The sequence below is a fragment of the Phocoena sinus genome, chromosome 14 (genome assembly GCF_008692025.1).
Source record: "Phocoena sinus isolate mPhoSin1 chromosome 14, mPhoSin1.pri, whole genome shotgun sequence".
Taxonomy (NCBI): domain Eukaryota; kingdom Metazoa; phylum Chordata; class Mammalia; order Artiodactyla; family Phocoenidae; genus Phocoena; species Phocoena sinus.
Window position 1 is genome coordinate 62,155,998 of NC_045776.1, and position 26,394 is coordinate 62,182,391.

Below are 26,394 nucleotides of genomic sequence, written 5' to 3' on the forward strand. Positions count from 1 at the left end.
GTGACCCGCGCTCTCCGGAAGTGGCGTCACAGCGTGCGCGTGGCGCGGAGCCGCTTCCGCAAACAGAGTCGCGGATGGCTGGACGGTGAGTGTGTGGTTGCAACGCTGGGTTTCGTGCTCTTTGTGTGTAGCCGCGCCCGCCCCGGTGGAAGAGGCCCTCAGACCGCTGGTAGTGCCGGGTCCGTGGGCGCTGACGCCCGTCCGCGCAGAGCCGGCCCGGGTTCGGGAGGCCCTAGAGCGGCTTCAGGCCCGCTGGGCTGCCGGAGCCGGAGCGGCCGGCCGCCTGGCCTGCGTAGTGGACTGGAACCTGAGCCGAGCGGCGCCGGGGCAGCTCAGTGAGTCCTCGGGCTCGAGGAGACCCGGCCCGCCGGCGGGTTGGGCGTGGAGCTCACCTGCTTGAGCTCGAGTCCCCGGGCCGGCGGTTCCCGTGAAACCTCGGGTGTGACTGCCGCGCAGGTCACCGAGATGCAGGTGTGGTCGTTCATGCGCATCTCTGTATCTGTCGACTCTGTACCTGAGTTCTTCCTCGAGGGTTCCGAAGGACAGCCCTCTTGGGTCTGGACCTTACTCTTTGTTCACCTTAGACGCTCGGCCTCAGTCTTATCCATCTTTGGGTTCGTTTGGAAATCCGTGTTTATTCTGACCGAATTGTCTTTAGACCATCTCATCTGTGGAAATGTCACAGATAAATATAAATAAAATTAACTTTTATTCCCAATAGAGAATTTAGATATTACATTTACAGCTAAAATTATTTATAGCTAAGGATAAGTTACATTAAAACCAGTTTCTATTTCCTTATTAAGAAATAAATGGTAGGAGAGGATAGGGACTTGATAATTTGGTGGATAGTTTTACTAGATAATCATTTTAAGCAGTATTCATAAAATTACATTTCTGGATAATTTTTTCCTCTCTGCTTCATTTCTTCCTGTTTTGGCACGTCTTGGTATCTTGTTACCTCAAACCTTGGGTAGTGAAAGTTAATATTCCTTGAAACCCTTCCCGGTTTAGAGTGACTTGTTTTTACCCATTCCATTAAGCGACTTTATTTCTTATTCTGTTTCTTTACAGGGAACACCGCCCGCTTCATAATTTTCAGGTTCTGAATTTGCTGAATCTCACTGATTTTTGGACTTTTGCTTTTTCTTTTACATTTGGTTTGAATAATACAGCCTAACATTTTAGTAGTATATCAGCTGTAAACTTCTTGAAGACTAATTCACATAGTGTCTTATTGAGCTTCTCTGTAGTAGGCGTTCACTCAACTTGTTGAATGACTTAATAAATTCCTGTCCAATAAATAGCTCACTTATTTTTCTCCCCCTCCCATTTCACACATAGGCTTAAGAACATTTGAAAGAGACTAATGGTCATTAAGTTGCAGGCTGGGTCTTGAAACTTCTTGTCCACCCAATTCTACTTTCTTCACTTTCCACCTAATTCTGACACCCATTACGAAGTAAGGATTTTAGAAGTCAACTGTAGGTTCCCAGACTTCTCCTGTTCTTGGTTTTCAGTGTCCCTAGGCCAAAAGAAATACCTAGTAGTTTCCCTTACTAAATAGTTTAGTCCAAACAATTTAATAAGCGTGTCCTGACAACTTTGTATTTAAAAATAATGCACGGATTGAAAAAAAATTGTGTTTAATTCTTAGCTAACCACGAATGCATACTACTGGAATATGTACATCTGTTGAGTACTGGATATCTTCTCAAGCCTTGAGATCGGATTTGACATCATCTTTGTTTCCTGTTTTACACTGATTTTCTGTGGTACCACCAGTCTCAGCTTCACAAGCTTCTGGTGTCATTTAAAGAAATGTAGTGCAATCTACTCAGTTAAAACTATGCTCTATTTGAAGCTGTATCTGTGATATTTTCCAGATGTCAGATGTCACTACCGTTGCCTTAAATTTTGAAATATTCTCCTGTGCCCATATCAGTTTGTTATAAAGTCCAGCGCACATTTGGGGAACCAAGGCTGTAGGGTAAGGATCAGGATAGAAATGGAACCGACTTCATTTACCACGACTTCGTCAGTTTTAATGCCAATGGTGACTTTTATGGACAAAATTGTAGAAGTGTTCCGGGATTATAATTAGTACTTCCACATTAGCATTTTCAGAAATTCATATGCGATATATATCAATATTGTTTTCAATATTCTTTAATGAGGTTTTTTAAACTCTTAGTTGATCGCTGAAATTAAATGACTAGTTTCTGGTTTAAATTGTTTTTAAAGTCTTAGCATTACATTTACAAGTAATATGAAATTTTTGCCATTCCAGTGTTAGTTCATGAAGTTTTACCATCTATTTAAGTAATCAAAAATGGAAAATTCTGCAAAAGCAGAGGAATGTGAAAAGATCTCTCATGAAGAGGCAAAGACATCAATAGATTCAGAAACAGAGTCTTCATTCATTGTTAATGAAAACACAACCTCTCCTGGGACTGGGTTTTCTGAAAAGGCTCCTACTTGTGGGCAAGTAGACACTCCAAAAAAGAGAAAAATGGAGTTTGAAGATGATCTTGTAAAGGAAAGTTCTAGTTGTGGGGAAGACACTCCATCCAAGAAAAGAAAACTTGATGCTGAAATTGCCCCAGAGGAAAAAGGTTCTGGTGATGATGAAGGCATTTCAAGGAAAAGAAGAATGGAAACTGATGGTTTTCCAGAAGATGAACCTACTGGAGATGACACTCAGAAAAGGAGAAAAATAGAACTTGAAGATGTTCCTGAAAAGCAAAAGGTATTTTGAGTGTATTTTCTTTTATTCATAATGGAATATGTCAGATTGAAATCTGGAGCAGTTGTGAAATAATACATTTTTTTTTACATAATTTTAATAACTTAAGAATGTTCTTTTTTTTAATTTAATTTTTATTTTATATTGGAGTATAGTTGATTTACAATGTTGTGTTAGTTTCAGGTATACAGCAAAATGATTCAGTTATACATATACATATATCCATTCTTTTTCAGATTCTTTTCCCATATAGGTTACTACAGAATATTGAGTAGAGTTCCCTGTGCTGTACAATAGGTCCTTGTTGATTGTCTATTTTATATATAGTAGTGTGTATATGTTAATCCCAAACTCCTAATTTATCCCTCCTTTCCACCTTACCCCTTCAGTAACGATAAATTTGTTTTCCAAGTCTGTGAGTCTATTTCTGTGTTGTAAATAAGTTCATTTGTATCATTTTTTAGATTCCACATATAAGTGATATCATGATATTTGTCTTTCTCTGACTGACTTCACTTAGTATGATAATCTCTAGGTCCATCTATGTTGCTGCAAGTGGCGTTATTTCATTTTTTTTATGGCTGAGTAATTTTCCACTGTATATGTGTACCACATCTTCTTTATCCATTCCTCTGTCATGGACATTTAGGTTGCTTCCATGTCTTGGCTATTGTAAATAGTGCTGCAGTGAACATTAGGGTGCATGTATCTTTTCGAATTCTGGTTTTCTTTGGATATATGCCCAGCAGTGGGATTGCTGGATCATATGGTAGTTCTATCTTTAGTTTTTTAAGGAACCTCCATAGTGGTTGTACAGTTTGTACCAGTTTACATTCCCGCCAACAGTGTATGAGGATTCCCTTTTCTCCACACCTTCTCCAGCATTTATTGTTTGTAGAGTTCTTGATGATGGCCATTCCGACCTGTGTAAGGTGATACCTCATTGTAGTTTTGATTTGCATTTCTCTAATAATTAGTGATGTTGAGCATCTTTTCATGTGCTTTTTGACCATCTGTAAGAATGTTCTATTTTTAATAGACATCGTCTTAAGATAGAGTAGGGTTTTAACTCTTGTAATTTAGTTATTTTCTATGTGGGTACAACTTCTGCTAATGAGATAATTTTTATCTTATTTTGGAAATCTTATTTAACTAGAAACTTGAAAGGTAGTTTTTATAGTTTACTTTTTCTTAGTACTTTCAAAAACACAACAGTGTAAGGTCCAGATGATTTAATTAGGTGTTCCTAATTAATTTTTAAATTTTGTTTCCCTTTTAACTAGGTGTTCATTTTTTTCCCTTTTTAATTAGGTGTTCATCTCTTTTTTTTCTTTTAATTAGATGTTCATCCTCTTTTTTTTTCCTTCGTAATTAGGTGTTCATCTCTTTTGTGTCTGAAGTATTTGAGATTATCACTTACAATGATAAATATCAAGATGACACCCATCTTTACATTCTTTTCTTAATGTAATTCCTTAAACTATGGTGTTCCCACTTCTTATTAGGGTAGTTACATACAATTTTAGCTAAGCCTGGTATTTAGCAAGAATATTATAAAGCAAGGGATAGCAAGTCATTTTCATCTGGAAATACTATATTGTGGCGGGATCTGAGTTGGAATCTGGATTACTCAATGAATGAGTAAAATTCTGCCATCACTTCTCAGGAAGAAAGTAGCAGATAAGCCACATGTTTGTCATTGGTAGAATGCAAATCTTTGTAACAGAGAGGAGCTTGTATCATAAATGTAGTTTTTAAACTTTTACTAGCAGTGGAACCCTTTTTTCAAGTGAAAATCGTAAACCTTTTACCTATTTTACATGTCAGATGAAACACTTTGGTTGAGCAGGGGAGTGGGGGGATCTGAAGCTCTTTACCTTCCTGGCATTTTTGCAGAATGCTTAGGGTCTTAGAGAGTACAAATTGAAACTTGAATTAGACTAATAGCAAATAATAGAAATCACTGACACTGAACATAGCCTGTTGAGTTCCCATCTCTTTGTGTATATTATCTCACTTAATGCCCACAACAATTTTATAGTAATATAATAAATGTATTATTTCTATTTTATATTCTTGTAGGAACTTCATCCACTGACTGACATTTACTGAATTGAATAAATCAGAACTCTGGAAGAGTACTGGTTTTATCAATACATTAACACCAAAATTCTATAGATGAAAATCAAGATGAAAATTTTTTAAATCAGGAGATGTTTTTGAAAATAGGGAACAGGGGAAAATCTTCCATGTGATTATAATTAGGATTTCTGTGGTTATGCCATTGCTTAATGAAGTTTACCAATTTCAGTAGTATTTTATCCGTATATAGGTCAGATGCTCTTTTAGACTAATTTTTTTCATGTTCAGCTTCTTAATTTTATTCAATTCTTTTATTTTCAGAACTTGGAAGAAGGACACAGCTCAGCAGTGGCTGCTCACTACAATGAACTCCAGGAAGTTGGTTTGGAGAAGCGTAGCCAAAGTAGAATTTTTTACCTAAGAAACTTTAATAATTGGATGAAAAGTGTCCTCATTGGTATGCTTGTTTTTTGATTTATAGTTTTGAATTTTTAATTTCAGCTTATGTCTCATTTTTACTCCCCAAATGGTTAATCATACACAAAGCTACTAGGTCTTTAGTTACTATTCATTTAATCATCAAAGCTTGGCTTTATAAGACTGGAGCCAAAACTGAAACTAAGCGTTTTAGGTAAATTTTTTTCATATTTACTTATGATTGACTACATAAGATAGCAATGAGTGTTTAATTAATATTAAGTTGATGAGTTAATCAGGCTTTCAGAAGGCAGCGTGCTTTTACATTTAGAATCAAGCTAACCTAGTGCTATTAAATTATCTGTTTTACTCTAATAGTTTTGGAGCAATGATATATTGTTGAATTAAACATTTGGGTTCCATTAGGTCAAGAAAATGGGCAGTGCCATGATCTTTTATCTCTAGGCCTTTAATGAGTTGGTAAAGGTCATCATGTGTATTGATTGTCCATTGAACTTGTTTTTTCTTCTGGAGAGAAATAAAGTTTACTCTGAGGATTGATGAAGACATTCAGCTTTTTAGACAGCATTTTATCTATGGAAACTCACCTTTGATATTAAAATGGAAGTCAGTGGAGGAAATATGATTCAGAATATATTTATTGCTTTGTGTATCAAGTACATTAAATAGTCACTTACCTGAGATTAGAGAATTTTTAAAAGCCAGTAGATTTTGGAGTTTTTCACAAAAAGGTTTTTTTTTAATTTTGGTTTCTGCTTTTGTTTTCTAAAAAGCCAACCTCAGAAAAAGTGAGAATGCTTTCATATTTACACTGAAAAGAATAAAGTGCTAATTATGGCTACTTTCTACTAGTTTTAACAATAATTTAGTAATTTTAAAAGATAAATTATCCGTTCTGAGAAGTGTCAGGAGTGGGAACTAGACTCATTATTTCGAACACATTTTAATATTTTTCTTTGTTTTATTATAAAAATAAGACTTATTTGACTCTGCTACTTGTCAGCCAGGGTAAATGAATAAACAAACTTCTTTTTATTTGTTTATTTTTTTTTAGGTTACTTATTATGGCATTTTTACTCTATACTCGTAATCTTTGGTTGCTGTTCCTAATTTCTTTTCAGTTTTTCTCTTCCTTTCCTCATCATCCTCAGTAATGCAGATAAGTTATCATTGAGTATTTTTCCTAATGTGTTGTTTATTCATGTATTTATTCATTGAATAAATATTTTTAAGTTCAGCACTATTTTTCACATTGTTGTATTATTTTTATAAACAGGGAAATGGGTGGTTTTTAAAAACACGTATGTCAGACTTGGCAAAAATTTATCTCTCAGCATATTTATGGTATTATATCTTCTTCAGCTGTTCCAGCAACTCTCTCAATGGGTGCTTTGCTATCTGCACCTGTCTTTCTGGTCCTGCTGTAATCAGTGTGGTCTGTGCCAAATTCCCTTGCTGCCTTTTTTCTTTTTCTTCTCAACACCCATTCTTTGTCGTTCATTTTCGCTTCCTTGTTGCTGCTTATAGCTAGTGATAGTTGAGTACAATGCTTGAATGTGATAAAGATATCTTTGAATAATGTTTAATGAAGATTTCCCCTCTCATTAATCTTATGTGGAAATAAAGAGATTTTATAATTCTTATTTTCACTCTTTCCGTATTATATTTTATGCTGGGTTTTTTTTAAGATTCATAGCAGAAAGTTGAATATGGAACACTTGTACTTCTGTGACAGTGAAAGGCAGAAGTACTTATACAGAATATTCTAGCAGTCAAAATAGTACACATAAGAAGTAGAAAACATTAAACTCAGAATGATAGACAGGAAGAGTAGATCTAGGATTCAGTATTTTATCCAATTTTAGAATTGCTGAATATTTCATTGTCTAAGAATATTAATATGCCTTTAACTTATGTTTGAACCATTTGGCTATTGATGTAAGGGACATGCTAATGTTATTCGTTGGATCTTAATGTGATTTGGTAGATTGGGATAAAAGACTCCATTTTTATTTCAGAGTTTTTAAGAATTCTGATGATAGTAAAATTAAGAGGTATGTATAGTTTTTTGACTAGTTTAGAGGTAAGCTTGACATCTTTTATCAAAACCATGGGCTCTTGTGATCCCATAATTATTACGTGTATAGTAAGCTAAACACTTAGCTTTGGAAAGAGAACTACAAAAAATTATGAATAATTTTTTTCTTATCATGAGCAAGTGTTCAGTATTCTTGTATTAATTAGAATTTAAAATGTTTGCTATTGACCCACCAAGGTCATGTGGCTTCTTTGTACTATTAAACTTCTTTTTAATAAAATGAGAGAGAAAAAATAAAATGTTTGCTATTTAATGTTGAATCAAATTCTGAAAATAACCTTCAAAAACCTGTCTTAGCTTCTAAAATACCAGACACATGCTCTTTCATCTTTAATACTGAAGGATCAAGTTAATTAACTCTTAGTCAAATTTTGAAATATTTTCTATAAGTTATGAATTAATTACATAAATGAATGTGTTTATATTACACTAAGTCCCCTACACAAGAACGAGTTTTGTTCTGAGAGCACGTACATAAGTCCAGTTTGTTTGTAAGGCCGACAAAGTTAGCCTGGGTACTCAACTAACACAATTGCTTTATAGTACTATACTGTAATAGGTTATCATAACTTCTCACACATATAATACATAAAAAACAACCATAAAATATTTTTAAACTTACAGTACAGTTCCTTGAAAAGTACAGTAGTACATTACAACAACCTGTGCTTCTTAGCAGGACCAGCTACATCACCACTGCTTTTACAATATCTTCTGGACCGTCGGGGCTTGAAATAATAATGTACTACTGTACTCTGTACAGTACTGTACCGTAAAATACACAAAAGCACAATCACTTGTAGAGCATGCATGTGACAATGTATGCCAGACACATGAACTAACTTACGTGATTGGACATAACGAACACACATTCACATCTTTGAAAGTTCTCTAATTTGAATGTAGGGGACTTACTGTACGTGTCAGGCAGAAGTTAGTAGGTTATTAGGGGTAACAGTTTATGCTTTAGTAAAAATGGAGAAGAGATCATTTATTATGACTTAATTTTCTCTTTTAGGAGAATTTTTAGAAAAGGTGCGACTGAAAAAAAAACATGATATCACTGTTTTGGACCTGGGATGTGGTAAAGGTGGAGATTTGCTCAAGTGGAAAAAGGGAAGAATTGACAAGCTAGTTTGTACTGGTAAGACAGATAATGGCATGGGAAAGAATAATTTGTGGTCTGTCAGGTAAATGTAAATAAGAAAGATCTCATTATGGACATAATACCAAAATACCTTACCACAAGATGTCTGGGGGCTAGGCATGAGATGGGTGTTTTCTAAAATGAGTAATGAGACTTTACTGATGGTGTTAAAAACAAGGATGATTGGAGTCATGTCGGACTCCATGTTTGAAGCACAAGCTTGGAAAGGCTTTCACTGGTCAAAGATAGGATAGTTTCTTCATTAAAAAAGAGAGTGATTACAAGGGACTTCCCTGGTGGCACAGTGGTTAAGAATCCGCCTGCCAATGCAGGGGACACGGGTTCGAGCCCTGGTCTGGTAAGATCCCACATGCTGTGGACCAACTAAAACTAAGCCCGTGCACCACAACTACTGAACCCCGTGTGCCTAGAGCCCGTGCTCCGCAACAAGAGAAGCCACCTCAATGACAATCCTGTGCACTGCAACAAAGAGTAGCCCCCACTCGCCACAACTAGAGAAAGCCCGCGCACAGCAACAAAGATCCAACGCAGCCAAGATTAATTAATTAATTAATTAATTTTAAAAGACAGTGATTACAGTGGATTGAAACATGAAATAAAGGGGAAAAATCTCGTTCACACTTGGAGGGAGCAAGGAAACTTACTCATTCTGAAATTCATAAACTAAGGGAGGAGGTGGCGAGTATTTATCTTCTCTAACCCTGTATAAACCATATTTCAGCGTAACCAAATGGTTGAAAAGAAAAATACCTCTTTATTGAAAAATCATGATGAATAAATTTTTCCACGCTTGGTAAAATAATATATCTAAGCTATTAGGTGAAAAGTTGATAGGAACTTAACTGGATGAATCAAGTGCCTGAATCTGCTGGTCAGTCTTAACCCTGAAGAGGGACAAGATGATGTCATGTTCCTTGCTGTGGGAAGTACCCAGCACCACCTGTGGAGTAGTATTGCCTAAATCGGCACTTGTCAAAGTTTTTGGTTTTATGACCATAGTACATTCTTAAAAATGATTGAGGACCCCAGAAAGCTTTTGCATATGTGGTTATATCTGCTGATTATAGAAATTAAAACCGAGAATTTAAAAAATATTTATTATAGATAAAATGTAGTGAGAAGACTGGCATTTTAAAAGTACTTTTGCAAATTCCTTTAGAGTCTGGAATAATAGAAGGCAACTGGATTCTCACACCTGTTTCTCCATCAATATGTTTTTTTTTTTTTTTTTACATCAATATGTTTTGATGTGTTATTTTATTTGATGAGTAGTTGTGAAATGGAGTGTTTTAATAGCCTTTTCAGATAATTGAGGATATTCATCTTTGATACTACATCAAAATTCGGCAAGTGGTAGTTCCTTTAAAGGTTAGTTACAGCGTGGAATCTGAAACCATATTGGTGAACTTTTTGTGTTCTGTTATATTTAAATCCATTGGTCTATCTTGCACTTCGCCCTGCAAGATTTTGTAATATTTGGAAAATAATGTTCACTAAAGTTATGCAAATCTTCTAAATGTTGACATCAGGAAATCACATTTGTTTAATATCACCATCGGTCAGAAAAGTCTTAAGTATTGGGAAGATGCCCAGCCGGTGGTGGTAGATAAAAGTTTGTCAGAGTTGGAACTTTCACTTGAAAGCTCAAATTTATCATTGGTAACAAATACAGTCCGTAGTTTTCATGAAATGACAGGCTCATTTTTTTCACTATGAAGAAAAGGTCTGCCAAATTACAAAGTCTGAATAACCAGTTTGTCTGTCAGTGGTTCTTTAAGTGAAACAATTTTGTGTGAAAAAAGTGGGCAATACAGCTTACAGCGCAGTCACACCAGTCCTGTTCAGGCAGACTTTGTTATGTAGCAGAAATGTTTTGAAGATTTCATAAAATTAATTTTTACTGCTTATCAAGGACATTCTTAAATGAAATTGGATTTTTTCCCCCTTTTTTCTTTCTGTGCTGGCTTATAGCAGTGAAGAATATATCAAGTATTACCAGTACCATTGGTGCCCCTACCTTGTATTCATGACAAAGTACCCACCGTTGCTTTTGTACCTGCAGTGCAAATCTCAACACTGGGAAAAGGCAAATAACATTTTATTAAGAAACTATAAAGAGCTGGGCGTATAGTGTTAGGTTTTATAATCCAAATTGGAATTTAAACTTTCTGCTTTTAACTTTGAATAAGCATTTAAAAATCATGGTAGAACTTTTCTGTTGTCAGTACCTATTGAGAAAGTGGTTAATTCCTTTTGAAAAATAAGAGGGCATTTCCATTGGAACAAAAGACTTTCTTTGTTTTGAAGGAAATAGAACCTTTTTGCTTTTCTAAGGCTAGATTCCCTGCCAAAGTTTAAAAGTTGAGATGAAGTCTAGATTTGTGCCATTTTTGCATTTCCGTTTTAACTCTGTGGGCCTTTGTTGACATTACTAATACCCGTCCCCCTTCCAGATATTGCTGATGTTTCTGTCAAACAGTGTCAGCAACGGTACGAGGACATGAAAAATCGTTGTCGTGATAATGAATATATTTTCAGTGCAGAATTTATAACTGCTGATTGTTCAAAGGTATGTATTTTTTTTATTTGTCTGTTTTTGTATTTTAGTATGAGTAAATGGTTTACTTTAAAAATCAGCTCATTTTTTAAAAATTTGCTTTGAAACATTAAAAATCTTTAGGACATGGATTTTGAGTTTCAACTAGAAATTCCATTAATGATAAATTTCCTTAAATGACCCAGTGAATACTTCTGGGAATTTTTAGCTTTTAATACTTTTACTTTGGAAATCATTTGTTGCTTCTCTGGACACGATTTATTTTCTAGTATTTTGAAATAGATCTGCACTTCATTTTGTTTACCTTGTAATTTGTTTGGGTGGTTTCCCAGCATATCACAGTCTGGTGACACCTGTTTCCAAATCTCTTTAACAGCTGAAGTTCAAGACTATAGAGGCACTCGAAATGCTGGAAGTCCCCCCCTTGAACATTTCTTTTCTGACTCCTTAGCTCATTGAACTATTATAGATACCTGTAACCCTACACATTTTGTTTGCAGTTGTGAAAGTGGAAGGAAAAGGGCTAGAAAGTTGGAAACCTTTAAAAACACTTCTGCATTTTAAAAAGATGTCCCAGGGAGTTCCCTGGTGGTCCAGTGGTTAGGACACAGTACTTTCACTGCCATAGCCTGGATTCAGTCCCTGGTTGGGGAACTAAAGATCCCGCAAGCTGCATGGTGCAGCCTAAAAAATAAAAAATGTCCCGAAGACCAGCTTTGTGTTTTTTTTTAAACCCAAGTTACTGTTCAACATCATTTTACTTTAGTTTTCAAGTAAAGCCAGTTAAAGGTTCAACTCCTTTAAATGTCATGTTTGATATCTTTTTTAGCATTATTTCAGAACCTCTAGTTTTTAAAATTACTGTGAAAATGGGAATCAGATTCTATTGAATCAGAAAGAAAGAACGTTTTTATTATGATCTTTATGATATGTAATGAGAAAGAGTAGGTTGGTGGGAGGTCATGTCTACTTTTAAGGGTCCTAATTCTAGAAATTAATTCACTAAATTTTTATGTCCCAGCCAACTTCAAAGTCTTGACCCATTTTAATTTGTTTCAGGAACTTTTGATTGATAAGTTTCGTGACCCAGAAATGTGCTTTGACATCTGCAGTTGTCAGTTTGTCTGCCATTACTCATTCGAGTCCTATGAGCAGGCTGACGTCATGCTCAGAAATGCATGTGAGAGACTGAGCCCTGGAGGCTATTTTATTGGTACCACTCCCAATAGCTTTGAATTGATGTAAGTACTTTTATATGTTGTGGTTTATAAAATACTCAAATTTAAGCTTATTTTATAGTAGCAAGTGTTTATTAGGAATAAAGTTTACAGAACATGCCGTGTTGATCTTATAAGGGCTGAGCACTTTGATAATGTATTTGAGTAGATACTCAAATTTTAAGTTAAAAAGTTAGATTTGCAGATGAACCTTTAAAACATCTTTCTGTGTAAGTTGGAGATTGATGTTACTTCCAGCCAAAAAGCCAGAGGTGATATTGCTAGACAAACTCCAGATCGGATGTGAGGCATTGAGACTTAACCAGCTGTCATGATAGTGAAACCTACTTCCAGCATAATTTTATTAGTGAGATTGTTAATGATCTTTTAGTGTATAGCTTCTTAAAAGTAGCTCAAATCCAATTAAAAGCTAATCTTTATAAAATTGCATCATGTGTGTGTCCCCCTCCCATATTTAATCTGATCAAAATAAATTTGACCTAATAACAAATTTAATCTTTTTGTTTTGGTTTGGGGATAACTTTTATAGAAGACGCCTTGAAGCTTCAGAAACAGAATCATTTGGAAATGAAATATATACTGTGAAATTTCAGAAGAAAGGAGCTTATCCTTTATTTGGCTGCAAATATGACTTCAACTTGGAAGGTGTTGTGGATGTCCCTGAATTCTTGGTCTATTTTCCATTGCTAAATGAGTAAGAATGTCATTAATCTGTTAACTATTCTCTTTTTGCGTAAGAGAGAAAGAAAAGGAAAAATAATCAGTATTTATGTTTGTTTCTTATTTTAAGTGGGATGCTAAGAAGAAGTATAGCCTTATTTAAAAAAAAAAAAAAGAATAACTTCAAATCCAGGGTTGGTGGCATAGGTCTCTTGCAGCCTTACTCATTTAGTTTCTTTTATTCCTGGAATTATTTCATCCTGTAGGCAAGAAAGGGAACCTGTTGCCTGCAAGTTGTGGAAGAAAATAACTGACACTATAAATAGCAAAAGACTTGTTTTTAAGTAACTGCTGGCACTTTGGTAACATAAAATGAGTCTTCCCAAAGTAGAGATCCTCCTTTTGACAGGGATAGGTATTAAAAGTTGTTTTATATTTCGCTATAGCTTATGAAATTGCCTCTGTCTCACGGGCAATGGCAATAATAAATTGATTATTCAGGAATGAATAATCAGGAATTCCTGATTCAGGAATGTATTCACTCATGCACCTGAATTCCTAGGAGTCCGGGCAAACCACAGGCACAGGGAAAGCTGGGGTTTCAGGTAAGGCCCCAAGGCCTTTTCTTGGTCTTGGGGGTCTCCCTGATAGGGAACGTGGAAGAGTCCAGTTAAATGCAGGCCATGTCACAGCTGACCAAACTGCATTTCCTTCTTTTTAAAACAAAGCCTTTATTAACTGAGGAAGAGGAAGGGCTTTATTTTTTTTACTTATATTTGGCTGGTGATTATTTGAATTGTGTCTCAGGCAGCTTGTAAAATTATGGGTGTAGGATTTTCAGGAGTTCTACAATATATAAAAATTATATACAATAATATGAGAAAATGAAGTAGCATGTGACTAAACATGGAAAATACTATGCACAATTTATAAATATGAACTATAAAATTAAAAAATTTATATCACATATTCCTTATAATTAGCAAACTTTGGGGAAATGTTATGCTCTTCAACTTTATGAAAGAAAAATATTAAACATTTTTAGTATGTTGTTTTATATGTTTGGTATGTTAGCTTGGTGTTTGGGGTTGACAAAGGTGGTGATTTAAGTATACACCAAAATATAAAGAATAAAATGAAAGTTTTTTTAAAAAAATGCTAGGCATACACTAGCAATTTTTTCTGCTTATATTGCCTAATGATTATAAACATATAAAGTCATAAAGTATCACTTTAATATTTTAAACTTTTAAAAATTATTTATTAAGACAGGTATTCATTCAGGGAGACAATCAGAAAATGCATAGGGATTTTGAGATACCCTTCTGCCATTTCGTTAATTAGCTTTTACATGGCAAACCTATTCAGATTGGTCAAAGTGAGTCTCAGTTCTTTGTAATTATGGTATTTCTTAGGGTTAAAGCTTGGTTTCATTTGTAAAGGCTCATTTTGGATATTTATGATAGAAAATGAACTACCTGGAATAGAAGAGGCTTTTATATTTACTCATGTTGTCTTTCCAAGGAGGGCTAATGCTAATTACAGGGACTCCTGCCTTACGTTTGCCTCTTACATGCAAATCCAAGTGGCCCGCAAATGTTTCCTTCACTCTGTCCCCTCATCTGTCACCTCACAAGTCCCCTTTCAGACTTTTTCCCTTTCTTCCTCTCCTCCTTTTGTGCTACCTGAAATCATCCTCAGGTTCCCTTTTGTTGTCTACAGCTACATAGTAATCAACTTCAGCAAATGCACTCGGAAAAAATAACACACACAAAGCATAACAGGGAGACCTAATGTCATTGAGGATTTAAGGAAGCCACCTTGGAAAAAGTGATGTTTAAGTCAACATCTAAAGGCTGTCTAGTTGGAGAGTGGAAGGGAGAGTGTTCCAGGCGTAAGGGACGATATGTGTGAAGGCCCCGAAGTGGGATGGACAGAGCTTGGCTAGTTCAAGGAGCTGAAGGAAAGCCATTGTGACTGGGCCTTAAGGAATCAGGGCCCAGCTGGCTCAAGATGAGGCAGCACTCCTGTATAAATGAGTGCCTTAGAGGCCATGTTAAAGGCTTTTGAATTGTGCCCTAAGTGTGCTGGAGAGCCAGTGAAGGGTGTGAAGGAGGGACGTGACCTGTGCACTGCTAAAAGCATAATCTGGCTGCAGTTGGAAAATTGGTTGAGGGAGGGTAAGAATAGCAGCGAAACAAGCAAAGTGGTACAGCTGTGTGGTGATGGTGTTGGAGCAGGATGGTGGCGAGTGACGGGGTCAGAAGTGGGCCTGTTTGAAGTATGTTGTATAGGTAAACGGAGAGGACATGGTGGTGTGCTGAACACTGGGCATAGAGAGGGGGAGGCGTGGATCGTTAGATAGATTTACTGAAATAGCAAAGACTGGCAGAAGAACAGGCTAGTGGGATTCAGCCCTGGAGGTGGAGAGTTAGAGCACACCTGTGACAGTCCTGGTGGAGATTTCTAGGGAGCAGTGCAGTGACAGGCCAGGACTGAGCTACCATAGCTGTTGGCAAGCTGTATACGTCAGGGAGTGACAGTGAGCAAGGTTCTGGGCCACACTTTTCAGAACCATGACATTTGGAAGTTAGGAAAAGAAACCTGTAAAGCAAACTGTGAAGAACCAGTTCAAGATGTAGGATAAAAATTAATAGTGTGTCTTGCCAGGGAATCCAGTAGATGAAAGAGACTATTTTAAGAAGGAAGTTGGCCACTATTTTCAATGCCACTGTGAGGGATCGAGTCAAATGAAATGGAGTTGGTAGAAAAGTGTTCCTTACAGCCTGTGGTCCCCATCTCACAGCCTTTCATTTCATTTCCTGGCCTGTTATGTTACTGGAGTTCCCTGTGACCCAGTGAGATTTAACTGCACATTTCCTTCAGGTCAGTGGTGTGTTGCCCTTCACTCATTTTCCATGGTCCTCTTGTGAATTTGTAAAGGTTTTTAGTTAAGCCCAGAAGATGTTACTGTTGCGTGTGGAATTACAAATATTTTGGAAGCCTTTTCATTAAATAATCTTTTTTGGACAGAATGGCGAAGAAGTACAATATGAAACTAGTCTACAAAAAAACATTTCTGGAATTCTATGAGGAAAAGATTAAGAACAATGAAAATAAAATGCTGTTAAAACGAATGCAGGCCCTGGAGGTGAGTATTTAGAAAAGGTGTAAAAATTCCAGGTGGTAATAAACTTGTTTGGCTGTCTCTGAGATTTCTTTCAAGGCCATGTACATACTCAGTATTTATATAAGTTACACAGCTTATTGGTGCCAACTCTAGACTCTTCAGCACCTAGGACAGAGCTTTAACATAAGAGTTCTCAACCTCAGGACTGTTGGCATTTGGGGCTGCTCTGTGCCCTGTAGGATGTTCAGCAGCACCCTGGCCTCTCCCCACTATGGAAGTCCAAAAAACTAAATACTTTTTAAACAGCAAACACACAGCTAAATTTCTAATGTCTGATCTTACTGTAGGATACTTATAAAGGGGAAAAAGAAGATAGCAAAGTAAACATTCCTGGATCAGTTTCTTAAAAATTCTTCAGGAAGATGTACATCTAAAGTGATTCCTTGCTAGCTAGTTTGTTGTAACAGGGCAAAGGAAGGAATTAAAAGAGTATATAACCTTTACAGAGCAGATGGTTGCTACATGAGTGTGTAATTCATTGTTTTTATTTACATGCATTACAAAGCACTTTGTAGTATAAAGAGTTGTTAAAATGGATTAATAATAGTGCTCAAAGTAATTTGAATAAACATTTGTCCAGCATACCTTTTAGAACAGCATTGTTTTGAGGCCCTTCTTCAGATTTTATGTAAATATGGAGATGACCTGTATTGGAGGCTGGATATTTTCCTTCTCTTCTGGAACTCCCAAGGTTCTGTTGACTGAGCATTTCGTTTGTATTATTTCCAGTTGCTGTTCATACTTCCATGGCTGCTAAGTCACCATAATGTTCAAATGAATGTTTAGTCCTTCTGATAACTTCCTTCAGCTTAGAGTCATAACAGAAAAAGCCTTTGACCAGGAGTCAGGGAGGTAAAGGTGTTTGCAGCCAGTGGTCCTGGGTGGCAATTCAGGATGCTATTTAGTCCCTGTGTAGACTCTCTGTGATTGTAGATACTCGGATCATGCTCAGTGTTGACCATGGCAGCTGCTTTGTTCAGAGAGGATTCCCTTCACTCCTTTTTTTTTCATATTTCAAAAGTATGTGTAGTTTGTATTCCTGAAGTAATACTTAAAGATTACTGTCTTAATTATTTTATTTCAGTGATTGTGTGTTTAATTCTGAATTGTAAATTTCAGTGTAATGTCTCAACTAGGAATTTCACTTGCTTCCCTAGCCATATCCTGCAAACGAGAATTCCAAACTTGCATCTGAGAAGGCGGATGACTATGAACATGCAGCAAAGTACATGAAGAACAGTCAAGGGAGGTTGCCATTGGTAAGTTTTTATTTTTTAACATGCTTTATAGAAAACTGGAAACTTAGGAAATTATTTCACTGGTTTATAATACTTGAGTTCACTGAGTTACAAATCAGATATACAGTAGTCTGTTTCCCCTAAGTTGTGATAACTTTTTATAACTGTAGAATATAGAATAAAATGTACTTTAACAAACTGAGAATGGAGGAAATAAGGATGGGAGAAAAGTTATAGGCTTGGCTTGAGAGTTTTCTTGCTATACCATTGAATCTTTACCTGGACACTACTGACTCGTGGTGTTCCATAGATAAAATTCAGGGGCTTATAAACTTAGATGGGGAAAAATTACATCTTCATTTTCTCTGACTTCTATGTGGAAGTTCACATTTTCCTTAATTATGAATGCTACATAATTATCACTTCTTCAAAATTATATTAGTCACTAAACTTGCCACTGTATATCTTGTTACTCAGTGCCTTTGCAAAAAGTAGCAAGTACATCACTAAATACAATTTATTTCCTTTATATGATACATACTTTATTTTGTGATTTCCTTTGTAAAAACACAAAAATCTTATTCCCTCCTGCAGTATTATTTGATGTCTCAAGATAGGCCTCTTTTTTTTTTTTTTTCCATTTTCCAAGTTACAAATGTAAGCTAGATAATTTTTCCAGTTACACACGAATACCCTCTTTATGCAGATTCACCCTTTGGTTGAGAATCAGTGGTTTAGAGAATTGGCAGGAGCGCAAAAGTGGTGAGAAGATGGCATTAAAGGTTAATCTCATTGATTTATATTCAGATCACAGTAATATTAACAGTAAATTGTATGTGTATTTATAATGAAGTTAGGGTTTTGGAGACCTCTGTCCGTTATTGAAAAATAAGTATATATGTACTTGCATATTCAATCTGAAATTTTCTTTTTTTTAAATTTTAGGGAACCTTAAGTAAATCAGAATGGGAAGCTACAAGTGAGTATATCATCAGTGTAGATTTACTGACTTTTTCAAAAATTGCTTCAAAGTGATTGTTAAAATCTGAAAACTTCAGAATTTTTCTGACATGTATTAATTTGTGTGAGGGGGTGATTGTGTTATACACAAAATTCCTATAAATGTCTAATTCCCCATCTTGCACGGCTATTTAGTGCCAAGAGAAAATATATGCAGGATGTTCCTTAACGTAAACTTTGACGAGCATTCTTAAACATTTTCGTTGTCTACTTGTTACCATGAAGCCATCTGTATTTGACGTCTTTACCTTACATTTCCGCTGGAAATTTTGGCTTATGGAGCAGTTCCGTGTATTTTATTTGATTCTGGCCTCTCTGGCGTTGACGGTGAGGTCATAATAAATACTAGAACATTTAGTGAAGTAGCATTGAGCAGGATGTTTTAGAGGGTGTGTGGTTGGGAACAGCCATGATGTAGAGACATTCTGAAGTGAGGCACCTGTCTTTGGAGGAGAGGTCAAAGGCCTGGCCAGTCTGTGAACTCCCAGAGCCTCCCTGCCAGGATGGTGATACCCTTATATGGTTGCCCTGACGACTTAAAAGGTAGTTCCCACTCTTTGATTAAAATATTTGTTGATTATGTTGAAGGAAAAATCAAAGGTAATCAGAGATAACCCATTTGATAAACATTTTGAATATTAACTTACATAAAGATCTATGAAAGGGCTTTGGAGGATAAAAAAATAAATGTTACCTCTCTGCCTTCCAGAAGTATACTCTCCAGTAGAAGAAACAGACATAAATAAGTGACTTCTGGGCACACTGTTTTACATGCTGAAGTTCCTGTAATGGGGAAAACAGATGAAGGAGAGCTTAATAAAAACTAGTGAAATCTGGAAAATAATAATAGTTCATATTACTGAGTGTTTAGCTTGGGCCCAGTCGCTGTTCAAAACTTTTCCTGTGTTATGCCTCGTTTAATCCTCACAGCTTTGTCAGTAGACTACTATTAATTCTGTCTTCTTTTCACAGATAGGAAAGCAGGCAAATAGCTTGGCTGAGGTCAGAGAGCTAGCCCAGGTGCTCCACACTCGCAGCCATGGCCTCATGGACACCCACGAAAAGGAAAATTCTTAGAACTTGCTGAATTGGAGAGAGGAAAAGGGAAGAAGGCACACTTTGAGCCAGTTTCAGAATATTGGTGACCTCGGTAGAAATGGGATTGGAAGATATTAGAGACGTAATCTCTGACAAACGTAGAAATATGTGCAGAAACCGACACATTTCTTTGGTTTCCCTGGAGTGGAGATATGCCAACTACCTTAGATGTCCCACCAATCCCAAAGTGCCGTGTAACAGAACGACCTAGGTCAAAGGTCGTGATGGTGGTGCTGGCTGCAGATGAGCACTGTATTTTTATATTAAACATGGACTTTAGCAGTAATATACAAGTGAAGAATTAGGTTCCCCCAGACAGTTGAAGAAGAGGTGGGTTAGAGAGGAGAAAAGCAATAGGAAAGGAACAATGGCCAAAGGGCAGCCAGGGTCAGTGTGTCAGGGTCCATCTGCCCTGTGATGAATTACATTTTTCTAACCTGGAGGGCTTTGTGGGCTGGTGCCACAGTCTAAGAAGCTATATTTTAGACTCCTACTGGTCTAATCATTTAGCTCGTATTACCAGAGCCTGCTGCTCCTCTAGAAGATGCTTTAAATGTGGAAGAAAAGAGAATTGTTGCTGATCTGCTTTTAGAGGTGGTTTAAGTTTCTTTTGTTTAAATCCCAGTTGAAATGCTGGCACAGAAGGTGTTTTATGTAATTAGTGAGACTTCCAGAATTTTTGAGTAAGAAAGGAGAGAAAGTTATTCATTGCTGATCTGAAATTAAGCACTGGTTTTATATGACCCTAGATCCAAGTAGGTCAGGACTGCCAGGTTATCTGCAGTGGGTATAGATGTGTTTGGGGTGGGTTTGGCAGCGTTTGCTGCAGAAAGAGCACTTGGAGTGCACCGCAAGCTCAGCAATGCCGGCCTGTCCTGAGCCTCAGGACTTGCCAGTGAGTGCTTTAGGCTGCTCTGCTTCCTTCCGCTCAAGAAGAATCCACAGTGTTGATGATCACCCTGCCTATTTTCTCCGCATCTGTCTATTCTGCTGCCAGCCATATTTATTTCTCCTAAAAGACTCAGGAGCTAGAGAATGAGTAAAGAATAGCATGACCAGAACGATGTTAGGGGAGACTGCCGTGGTGCTCCTGTGCAGGCTGGGTTGGAGAGGCTGAGGAGTCGAGGATTGGGAGGCCCTTATGTGGTCTGCTGTCCTTCATCCGTCCCCTGTTCTACAGTTGACCCAAGGGGCGAGGCCTCCGCATCACGTGGCTTCTTATCTCTACTTGCTGGGTGAATGTTCTAGTGAACACCCTGAACATTTTTGTGATGTTTTGAGGATTTGTCTTCTCAGTCGTTTTCATAATCTTAAAATCTGTCAGTATCTTAAAAGAAGATATAATAAGTTTGAACTTCAGTGTCGTTCAGAATGGGGAACCATAGACGCATTTAGATGTCTTTGAGTGAACACATCAAAGCCGGAAACCTTATTTAAGGGAGAGTGCTCTTGGGGCTGGGACTGTCGATTATTATGTGGCTTTTGGCTCACTTTCCTTACCAGGCCCTACGACACAACCACTGGATAATTGGATGAATTTTAACATGCACGTTATGTGTGTTCCTTACCATTTTTATTAGGGTTTTTTCCCCCTCCTGAGTAGCAAACTTAGATTACCCCTGCACTCATAGTAGTGCAGTTATTCCAGGTAAAAAGAATTATATCATAAGGTTTTCCAGTTTTCATTTTCTTTGCTTTTATACTTTTTTTTTTCCTCAAACGGTCAGTAGAGATTTTTAGAGCTGTTAAATTGGTTTTCTCCAGGGCTGTGATGTCACTATTACAGTAAGTGGATATTTGTGTTCAAGTAAGCAGATATGATGCCATATCTGCCTAAGTATGACTCAAAATTATTGAAGAACTCCTAGAAATAATGGAACTTTTCCTTTTCAAAAGCTGCTTGAGAATTTTCACCAAATTATGAACAAGATCAAGATTGTTGCCCTGAGGATGTGAGAAACCAAGCTCTAACTTTTATTTGTTTTCTTTTCAGGTATTTACTTGGTTTTTGCATTTGAGAAGCAGCAGTGAGCACATCACATATGCAGTAGCACCAGAACAGCTGTGTTCTTTCTTGTACAGATTTGAATGGTCCATCTTCCATAGATCTGACATCCTTGTTTAATTTAATTATTCTCAACATGCAGGTTGCTGCTGAAAACTACAGTGTATAAATTCAACATTTGCTGTCTGTGACAGATGAACTTTGTGTGTGTATATAAGAGTGAGTCGGGACCTTTGTCTTTAAAAATCTATTTTTAAGTAATGTTCTAAGAATTCCATTTGCCTCCACTCTCTTAGCTCATAAAAATTATAAAATGACTTGTTAAAGCCTCTGAGTTCTTTCGCCAGTGCTCTGCTTTGTCCAGTGTTTATTTACAGTATTAAATTTATTGCAGTTGTAGAATTGGTGAGAGAGTGTACTGATTCGGAGGTGTGTGTACTTATTTCCTTAGTTTTGTTAGTGTTTTTCAAGATTAAATTAATTGCATTCTGTACAATTGAATGTAAGTGTTCAATATATATTGCTAAAATTATAAGTTTAAAACTAAATTTTAGATGGTCATAAAAGTTAATTACCTAGAATTTTAACCAGTTATTAAATTTCATTTTAAATAATAACTACTTCATTTGCTAATATGATGCAGTTTTAGAACTAGATAGAACATTTCAAATTCCAGCATAAAATTGTTTTGGATTTGGGGAGCTTTCTCTTAAGAGTTTCTTACAATAGCAATTAATGTTTCTAATTATCAAGGATGTAATTCATATCTTTACTGAACCAAAATGCCGTAGGTGCTTTTCTCAACATTTGGTGAACCTCTCCCATGTGAACCTGTTTGCACATTTTCTTCAGCTTTATATATGGAACTGTAGTTGGGGTGGCGGGGTGGGGAGCGGGCGGCAGCGTGGTGGTAGAGGAAGCTGACTGAGAAACTTCGTAGGAATTCACCCTGATGACGGGTATGGGTTACGGGTGCTGCATGCTGTAGATCCGTTACCCCCTTTGGCCCAGAAACAACCAGTACCTGCTCCTCTGTCACCACGTTGTACTTGGCACAGTGGGTCTGGCGTCTTGTCCCCATTCACAATTTGCATGTGCCATTTCAGAACCCTTAAGAGTTATCAGCCCTGGCTTCTTGTGTGACTCTTCGGAAACTGACACCAGTGTGAATTGTTTTTCTTAATTTATCACCGTTTAGAAAACTTGCCTTTTTTATATGTAGTGAAAAATTTAAAGAGCAAAGCAGAGCAATTTATACATGCTCCTTTAAAAATCACTTATTTCATGCATGGTTTTTAAAGACATTTCTTTCTGTAATTATCCAGAGAACTTGTTAAAAAACTGTAGTCTCTTAATTTGTTTATGTGTGTTGATTGTTCACGGTGTTAGAGTAGCAGACCTTCTAGCAGGACAACACAGGTTACCTAACTTCTATTCCTTCCACAATCTGTCCATCTCCAGACTGTTACCAGTTTACAGAAATGGTCATTTGCCTTAGTGGTGGTTCACTGTAAGTCATTGGGGAAAATAAATAGTAGCAATTCTGCCTGGTGGCTGCCATTCGCCAGCTACAGTTTGGTGCTAGTGCTGGTGCTGGGGAAGTAGGGGTGGTGAGCTCTTGGTGTTACGTGCCCAAGTTCATTTCAGTTCTGGGGGAGGTGCCAGAAAGTATTGTGATAGTTTGGGTAGAGTATGAAAAACTTCTCTGTTATTTACTACCACTGTCCTCATGTAATGGTCTTAGTTTATTCTAAGCAAGTCATAAGGCATATTTTTAACCTCCTTCTGCTCTGTCCTACTCCATGGGTAATTTGGGAGAGAGAAGAATCCCCAAAGGGTGGAGTAATTTGTGATGGCAAAACCAAGAGGAAAGGAAGGTGGGGTCCCCAGGCCTTTAGTGGATAGAAAGGTGCACAGAGAGCTGGAGTGGGCTCTCGGTCTGAGCGGGCTAGCATGTGTGGAGGGGTGTGTGGAGCCTCGCCAGAGGGTGAGGCCTCCCAGCCGTTGCCCTTCGAGCTTTGGTGGCCTTGTTGCCTTCTCTGCTCTTCCTCCCTGACGTCTCCTGCTGCAGTTAGGTGTCTGGGCAGTGATTGAAGAAGAACTGCCATCACCAGGGTAAAAGCTTGTGGGACGATTCCACACACATCTGCAGTCTAAATATTTGGTGATTTTTCTATCCAAGACTAGTGGAAACTGTTAGGAGTGGTAGGATGGCTTTTTTTTTTTTTTTATGCGTTACGCGGGCCTCTCACTGTTGTGGCCTCTCCCGTTGCGGAGGACAGGCTCCGGACGCGCAGGCTCAGCGGCCATGGCTCACGGGCCCAGCCGCTCCGCGGCATGTGGGATCCTCCCAGACCGGGGCACGAACCCGTGTCCCCTGCATCGGCAGGCGGACTCTCAACCACTGCGCCACCAGGGAAGCCCGGTAGGATGGCTTTTCATTGTCAAGCCAGTGATGTAAGCTGCTCTTGGAAGTGGCTCAAGGGCATTTTCAGACCTGCCATTCAGTTCGTCCTCTGAGGATGAAAGTAGAAGTGAGAATCAGCTACAGCATTTGTGGAAAGAAATCGTGAGGAATGGGCTGGGAACCTGGCTGGTTGTGGTGTAACTGAGAGCACACAAATGGAACTCTTTGGGCCTGGAATCCAATAAAGCAAGGGTCCCATGTAGCCAGTGTTCTTGGAGAGAACCTGGCCGTTTCCCACTGCATTCTAAGGGGAGTGTCCTAACCTGCGGGTGGTGACTGTGCACTTGGGCCACCAAGCCTCCACTCCAGTGTGACTCCCCAGAGAAATTTGCCTTCAGAGAGAGAAGGATTGATTAGAGACTGTGACTTAAATTAACTAATCTTTGTGATGACTCTGAAAGGTAGATTATCAGTACAGGGTTTCCTAGCCTACCCCTCCCCAAACTTGGAAATTGAGGAAGTATGATTGCTGCCTGAATTCACGTTAATAGTATTTATAGGGCATCAGAGCAGAGGGGTGGGGTACAAGTGAGATGGGCTTGGAGGTGGGAGTGATGTGGATCAGCAGAGGAGAGACCACAGAAGCATTGTCAGCTGTCAGCTGTCCAGATCTGCAGTCCCTTTAGCTCTTCTGGGTATTTATTCAGCCTGTCTTAGTTTATTGCATTATGTTATTTTGGTAAGTCTTCAAGTATCCTAATGAGGATTTGGCTTCTTGTGCAAACCTGCCTGTGGGGAAGTACTGCCAGTGTAAATATTCTAGCTACTGAACATGATTAATAGGAAGTGACTTTTTGTTGTCTACCTCAGGTTTTCAAAGTAGAGGCCAGACCCAGGGACCATGGCCCTGTAATAACAGTTGTACCATAATGCCCATGGCCGTTTGGTCAAACAGGAAGCATGGATGTATGATCTCACCACCTCCCTGGTCGATGTTACATCAAATGCTACATACCTGATAGGAAGTCTCTTCATTTCTCACCCTCTGACAACAGCATTTCTTTGAAGGCAGTTGATAACAGTGGCTGATGCATGCGTTTATCTAATGATAGACTTATTTAGTAGATATACGTGGGGCTGGGGGACAGCCAGCTCTTCTCCACCTCATGTCCTTCCCAGTTCCTCCTCCGTTCCCATTTAGCCCTGGAGCATGTGTGCCTGCTTCTCACTGCACTGCCTAACAAATATAGGGCACACAGGAGTACTCTCCTGGGTTTGCCTGGCGAGACTTGGGTGAGCTCCAAAGCCCTCTGCTACCTAGACTTACCCTAGGCCGTGTGTTCTTGGGGACAGTGTACCCTGGGTAAAGCCATGTTGACAGCTAACATTTACTAAGTTCCTCCCTTATGTCAGTCACTTTTCTAAATGTATTATATGTGATCCTTACAGCAACTGTATGAGGTAAGCACCATTGTCCCTGTTTTAATGATGAGGAAATCGAGAGACAGAGAGGACACAAAGTTGCCCACGGCAAAGCCAAGATTTGAACACCCCATAACCCCCAGGTCGGGCCTGCACTGCAGTTGCACGTTACATGCCTCCAGGGCGTTAGGCCTAAAGGACTCCTTGCTCATCTGCTACCTGCAACTGGAAACATTAACTATTGGAGCTCCATCCTTTGGGTGCAAAACTGATACTTACTTAAATGTTCCCTGAGAGGAGCATTTACTCCTGAGTAAGGATTTGGGGCAGAGAGCAGGAGCGCCCTTGAGTGTACTAGGGAGGAGGGTAAAAAGTGAATAATTCATAGGCAGGAAGGCAAAGGTTTAAACTGGGATTTCACATTTTGGTGGGCCTATTCCTTTAGCAGCCAGACCTAGAGCAAATCTAGTTTGTTTGTTAGGGGCTGACACCATTTGGGAGTGGCAGTTAGGAGTTGAGAGGATGGCCGAGAGGAATCACCTCTTCAGTCTGAGCTGATTATCCAGGCAGAGGCACATTATTTTGTTTTAACTTTTTATTGAAGAGTAACATATATATATATATAAGTTGGTGTTTTTCACAGACGGAAAACACGCATACGGTCAGCACCCATATCAAACAATACAGAAGCCCCTCCTGCTCCCTTCCAGTAGCTGCCTCCCAAGGGTAACCGCTATCTCAATTTCTAAGAGCATAGGTTACTTTTGTCTGTTTTTGGATGTTATATGAAAAGAATCAAACAGTATGTATTCTTTTGTACTGGCTTATTTGGTCTACAGTGTGTGAGATTTTTGTTGCATGTATTTGTACATGGTTCTTTTTCATGGCTGTATAGTATTCCATTGCGTGAATAAACCATGTTATTTATCCAATGGATGTTTGGTTCATTCCCAGTTTGGGAAATACTATTAATAGCACTGCTTCAAATATTCTAGTCCGTGAACTTTGGGGCACAGGTACTCCTCTG

At 38.1% G+C, this 26,394-nt stretch overlaps 1 protein-coding gene across 4 annotated transcripts; it reads left to right on the top strand.

Moving 5' to 3' along the window:
* Positions 1–22: 22 nt before the first annotated feature.
* RNMT (RNA guanine-7 methyltransferase) lies at positions 23–26,299 on the top strand. 4 transcript variants are annotated; one of them, XM_032602600.1, is made up of 11 exons: positions 23–85; positions 2,291–2,749; positions 5,150–5,285; positions 8,383–8,508; positions 10,986–11,101; positions 12,149–12,330; positions 12,857–13,021; positions 16,021–16,138; positions 17,335–17,436; positions 18,361–18,394; positions 21,527–26,299. In XM_032602600.1, exons 2-11 carry the CDS (start codon positions 2,333–2,335, stop codon positions 21,562–21,564), a joined length of 1,434 nt encoding a protein of 477 aa, XP_032458491.1. In that variant the 5' UTR covers positions 23–85; positions 2,291–2,332; the 3' UTR covers positions 21,565–26,299. The 4 variants fall into 4 exon arrangements, 3 of the variants coding, with proteins under 3 accessions (XP_032458491.1, XP_032458493.1, XP_032458492.1); XR_004345374.1 differs by having other exon boundaries at positions 68–85; positions 17,314–17,436; XM_032602601.1 differs by lacking the exon at positions 23–85 and adding an exon at positions 88–1,462.
* The last annotated feature ends 95 nt before the right edge of the window (positions 26,300–26,394 follow it).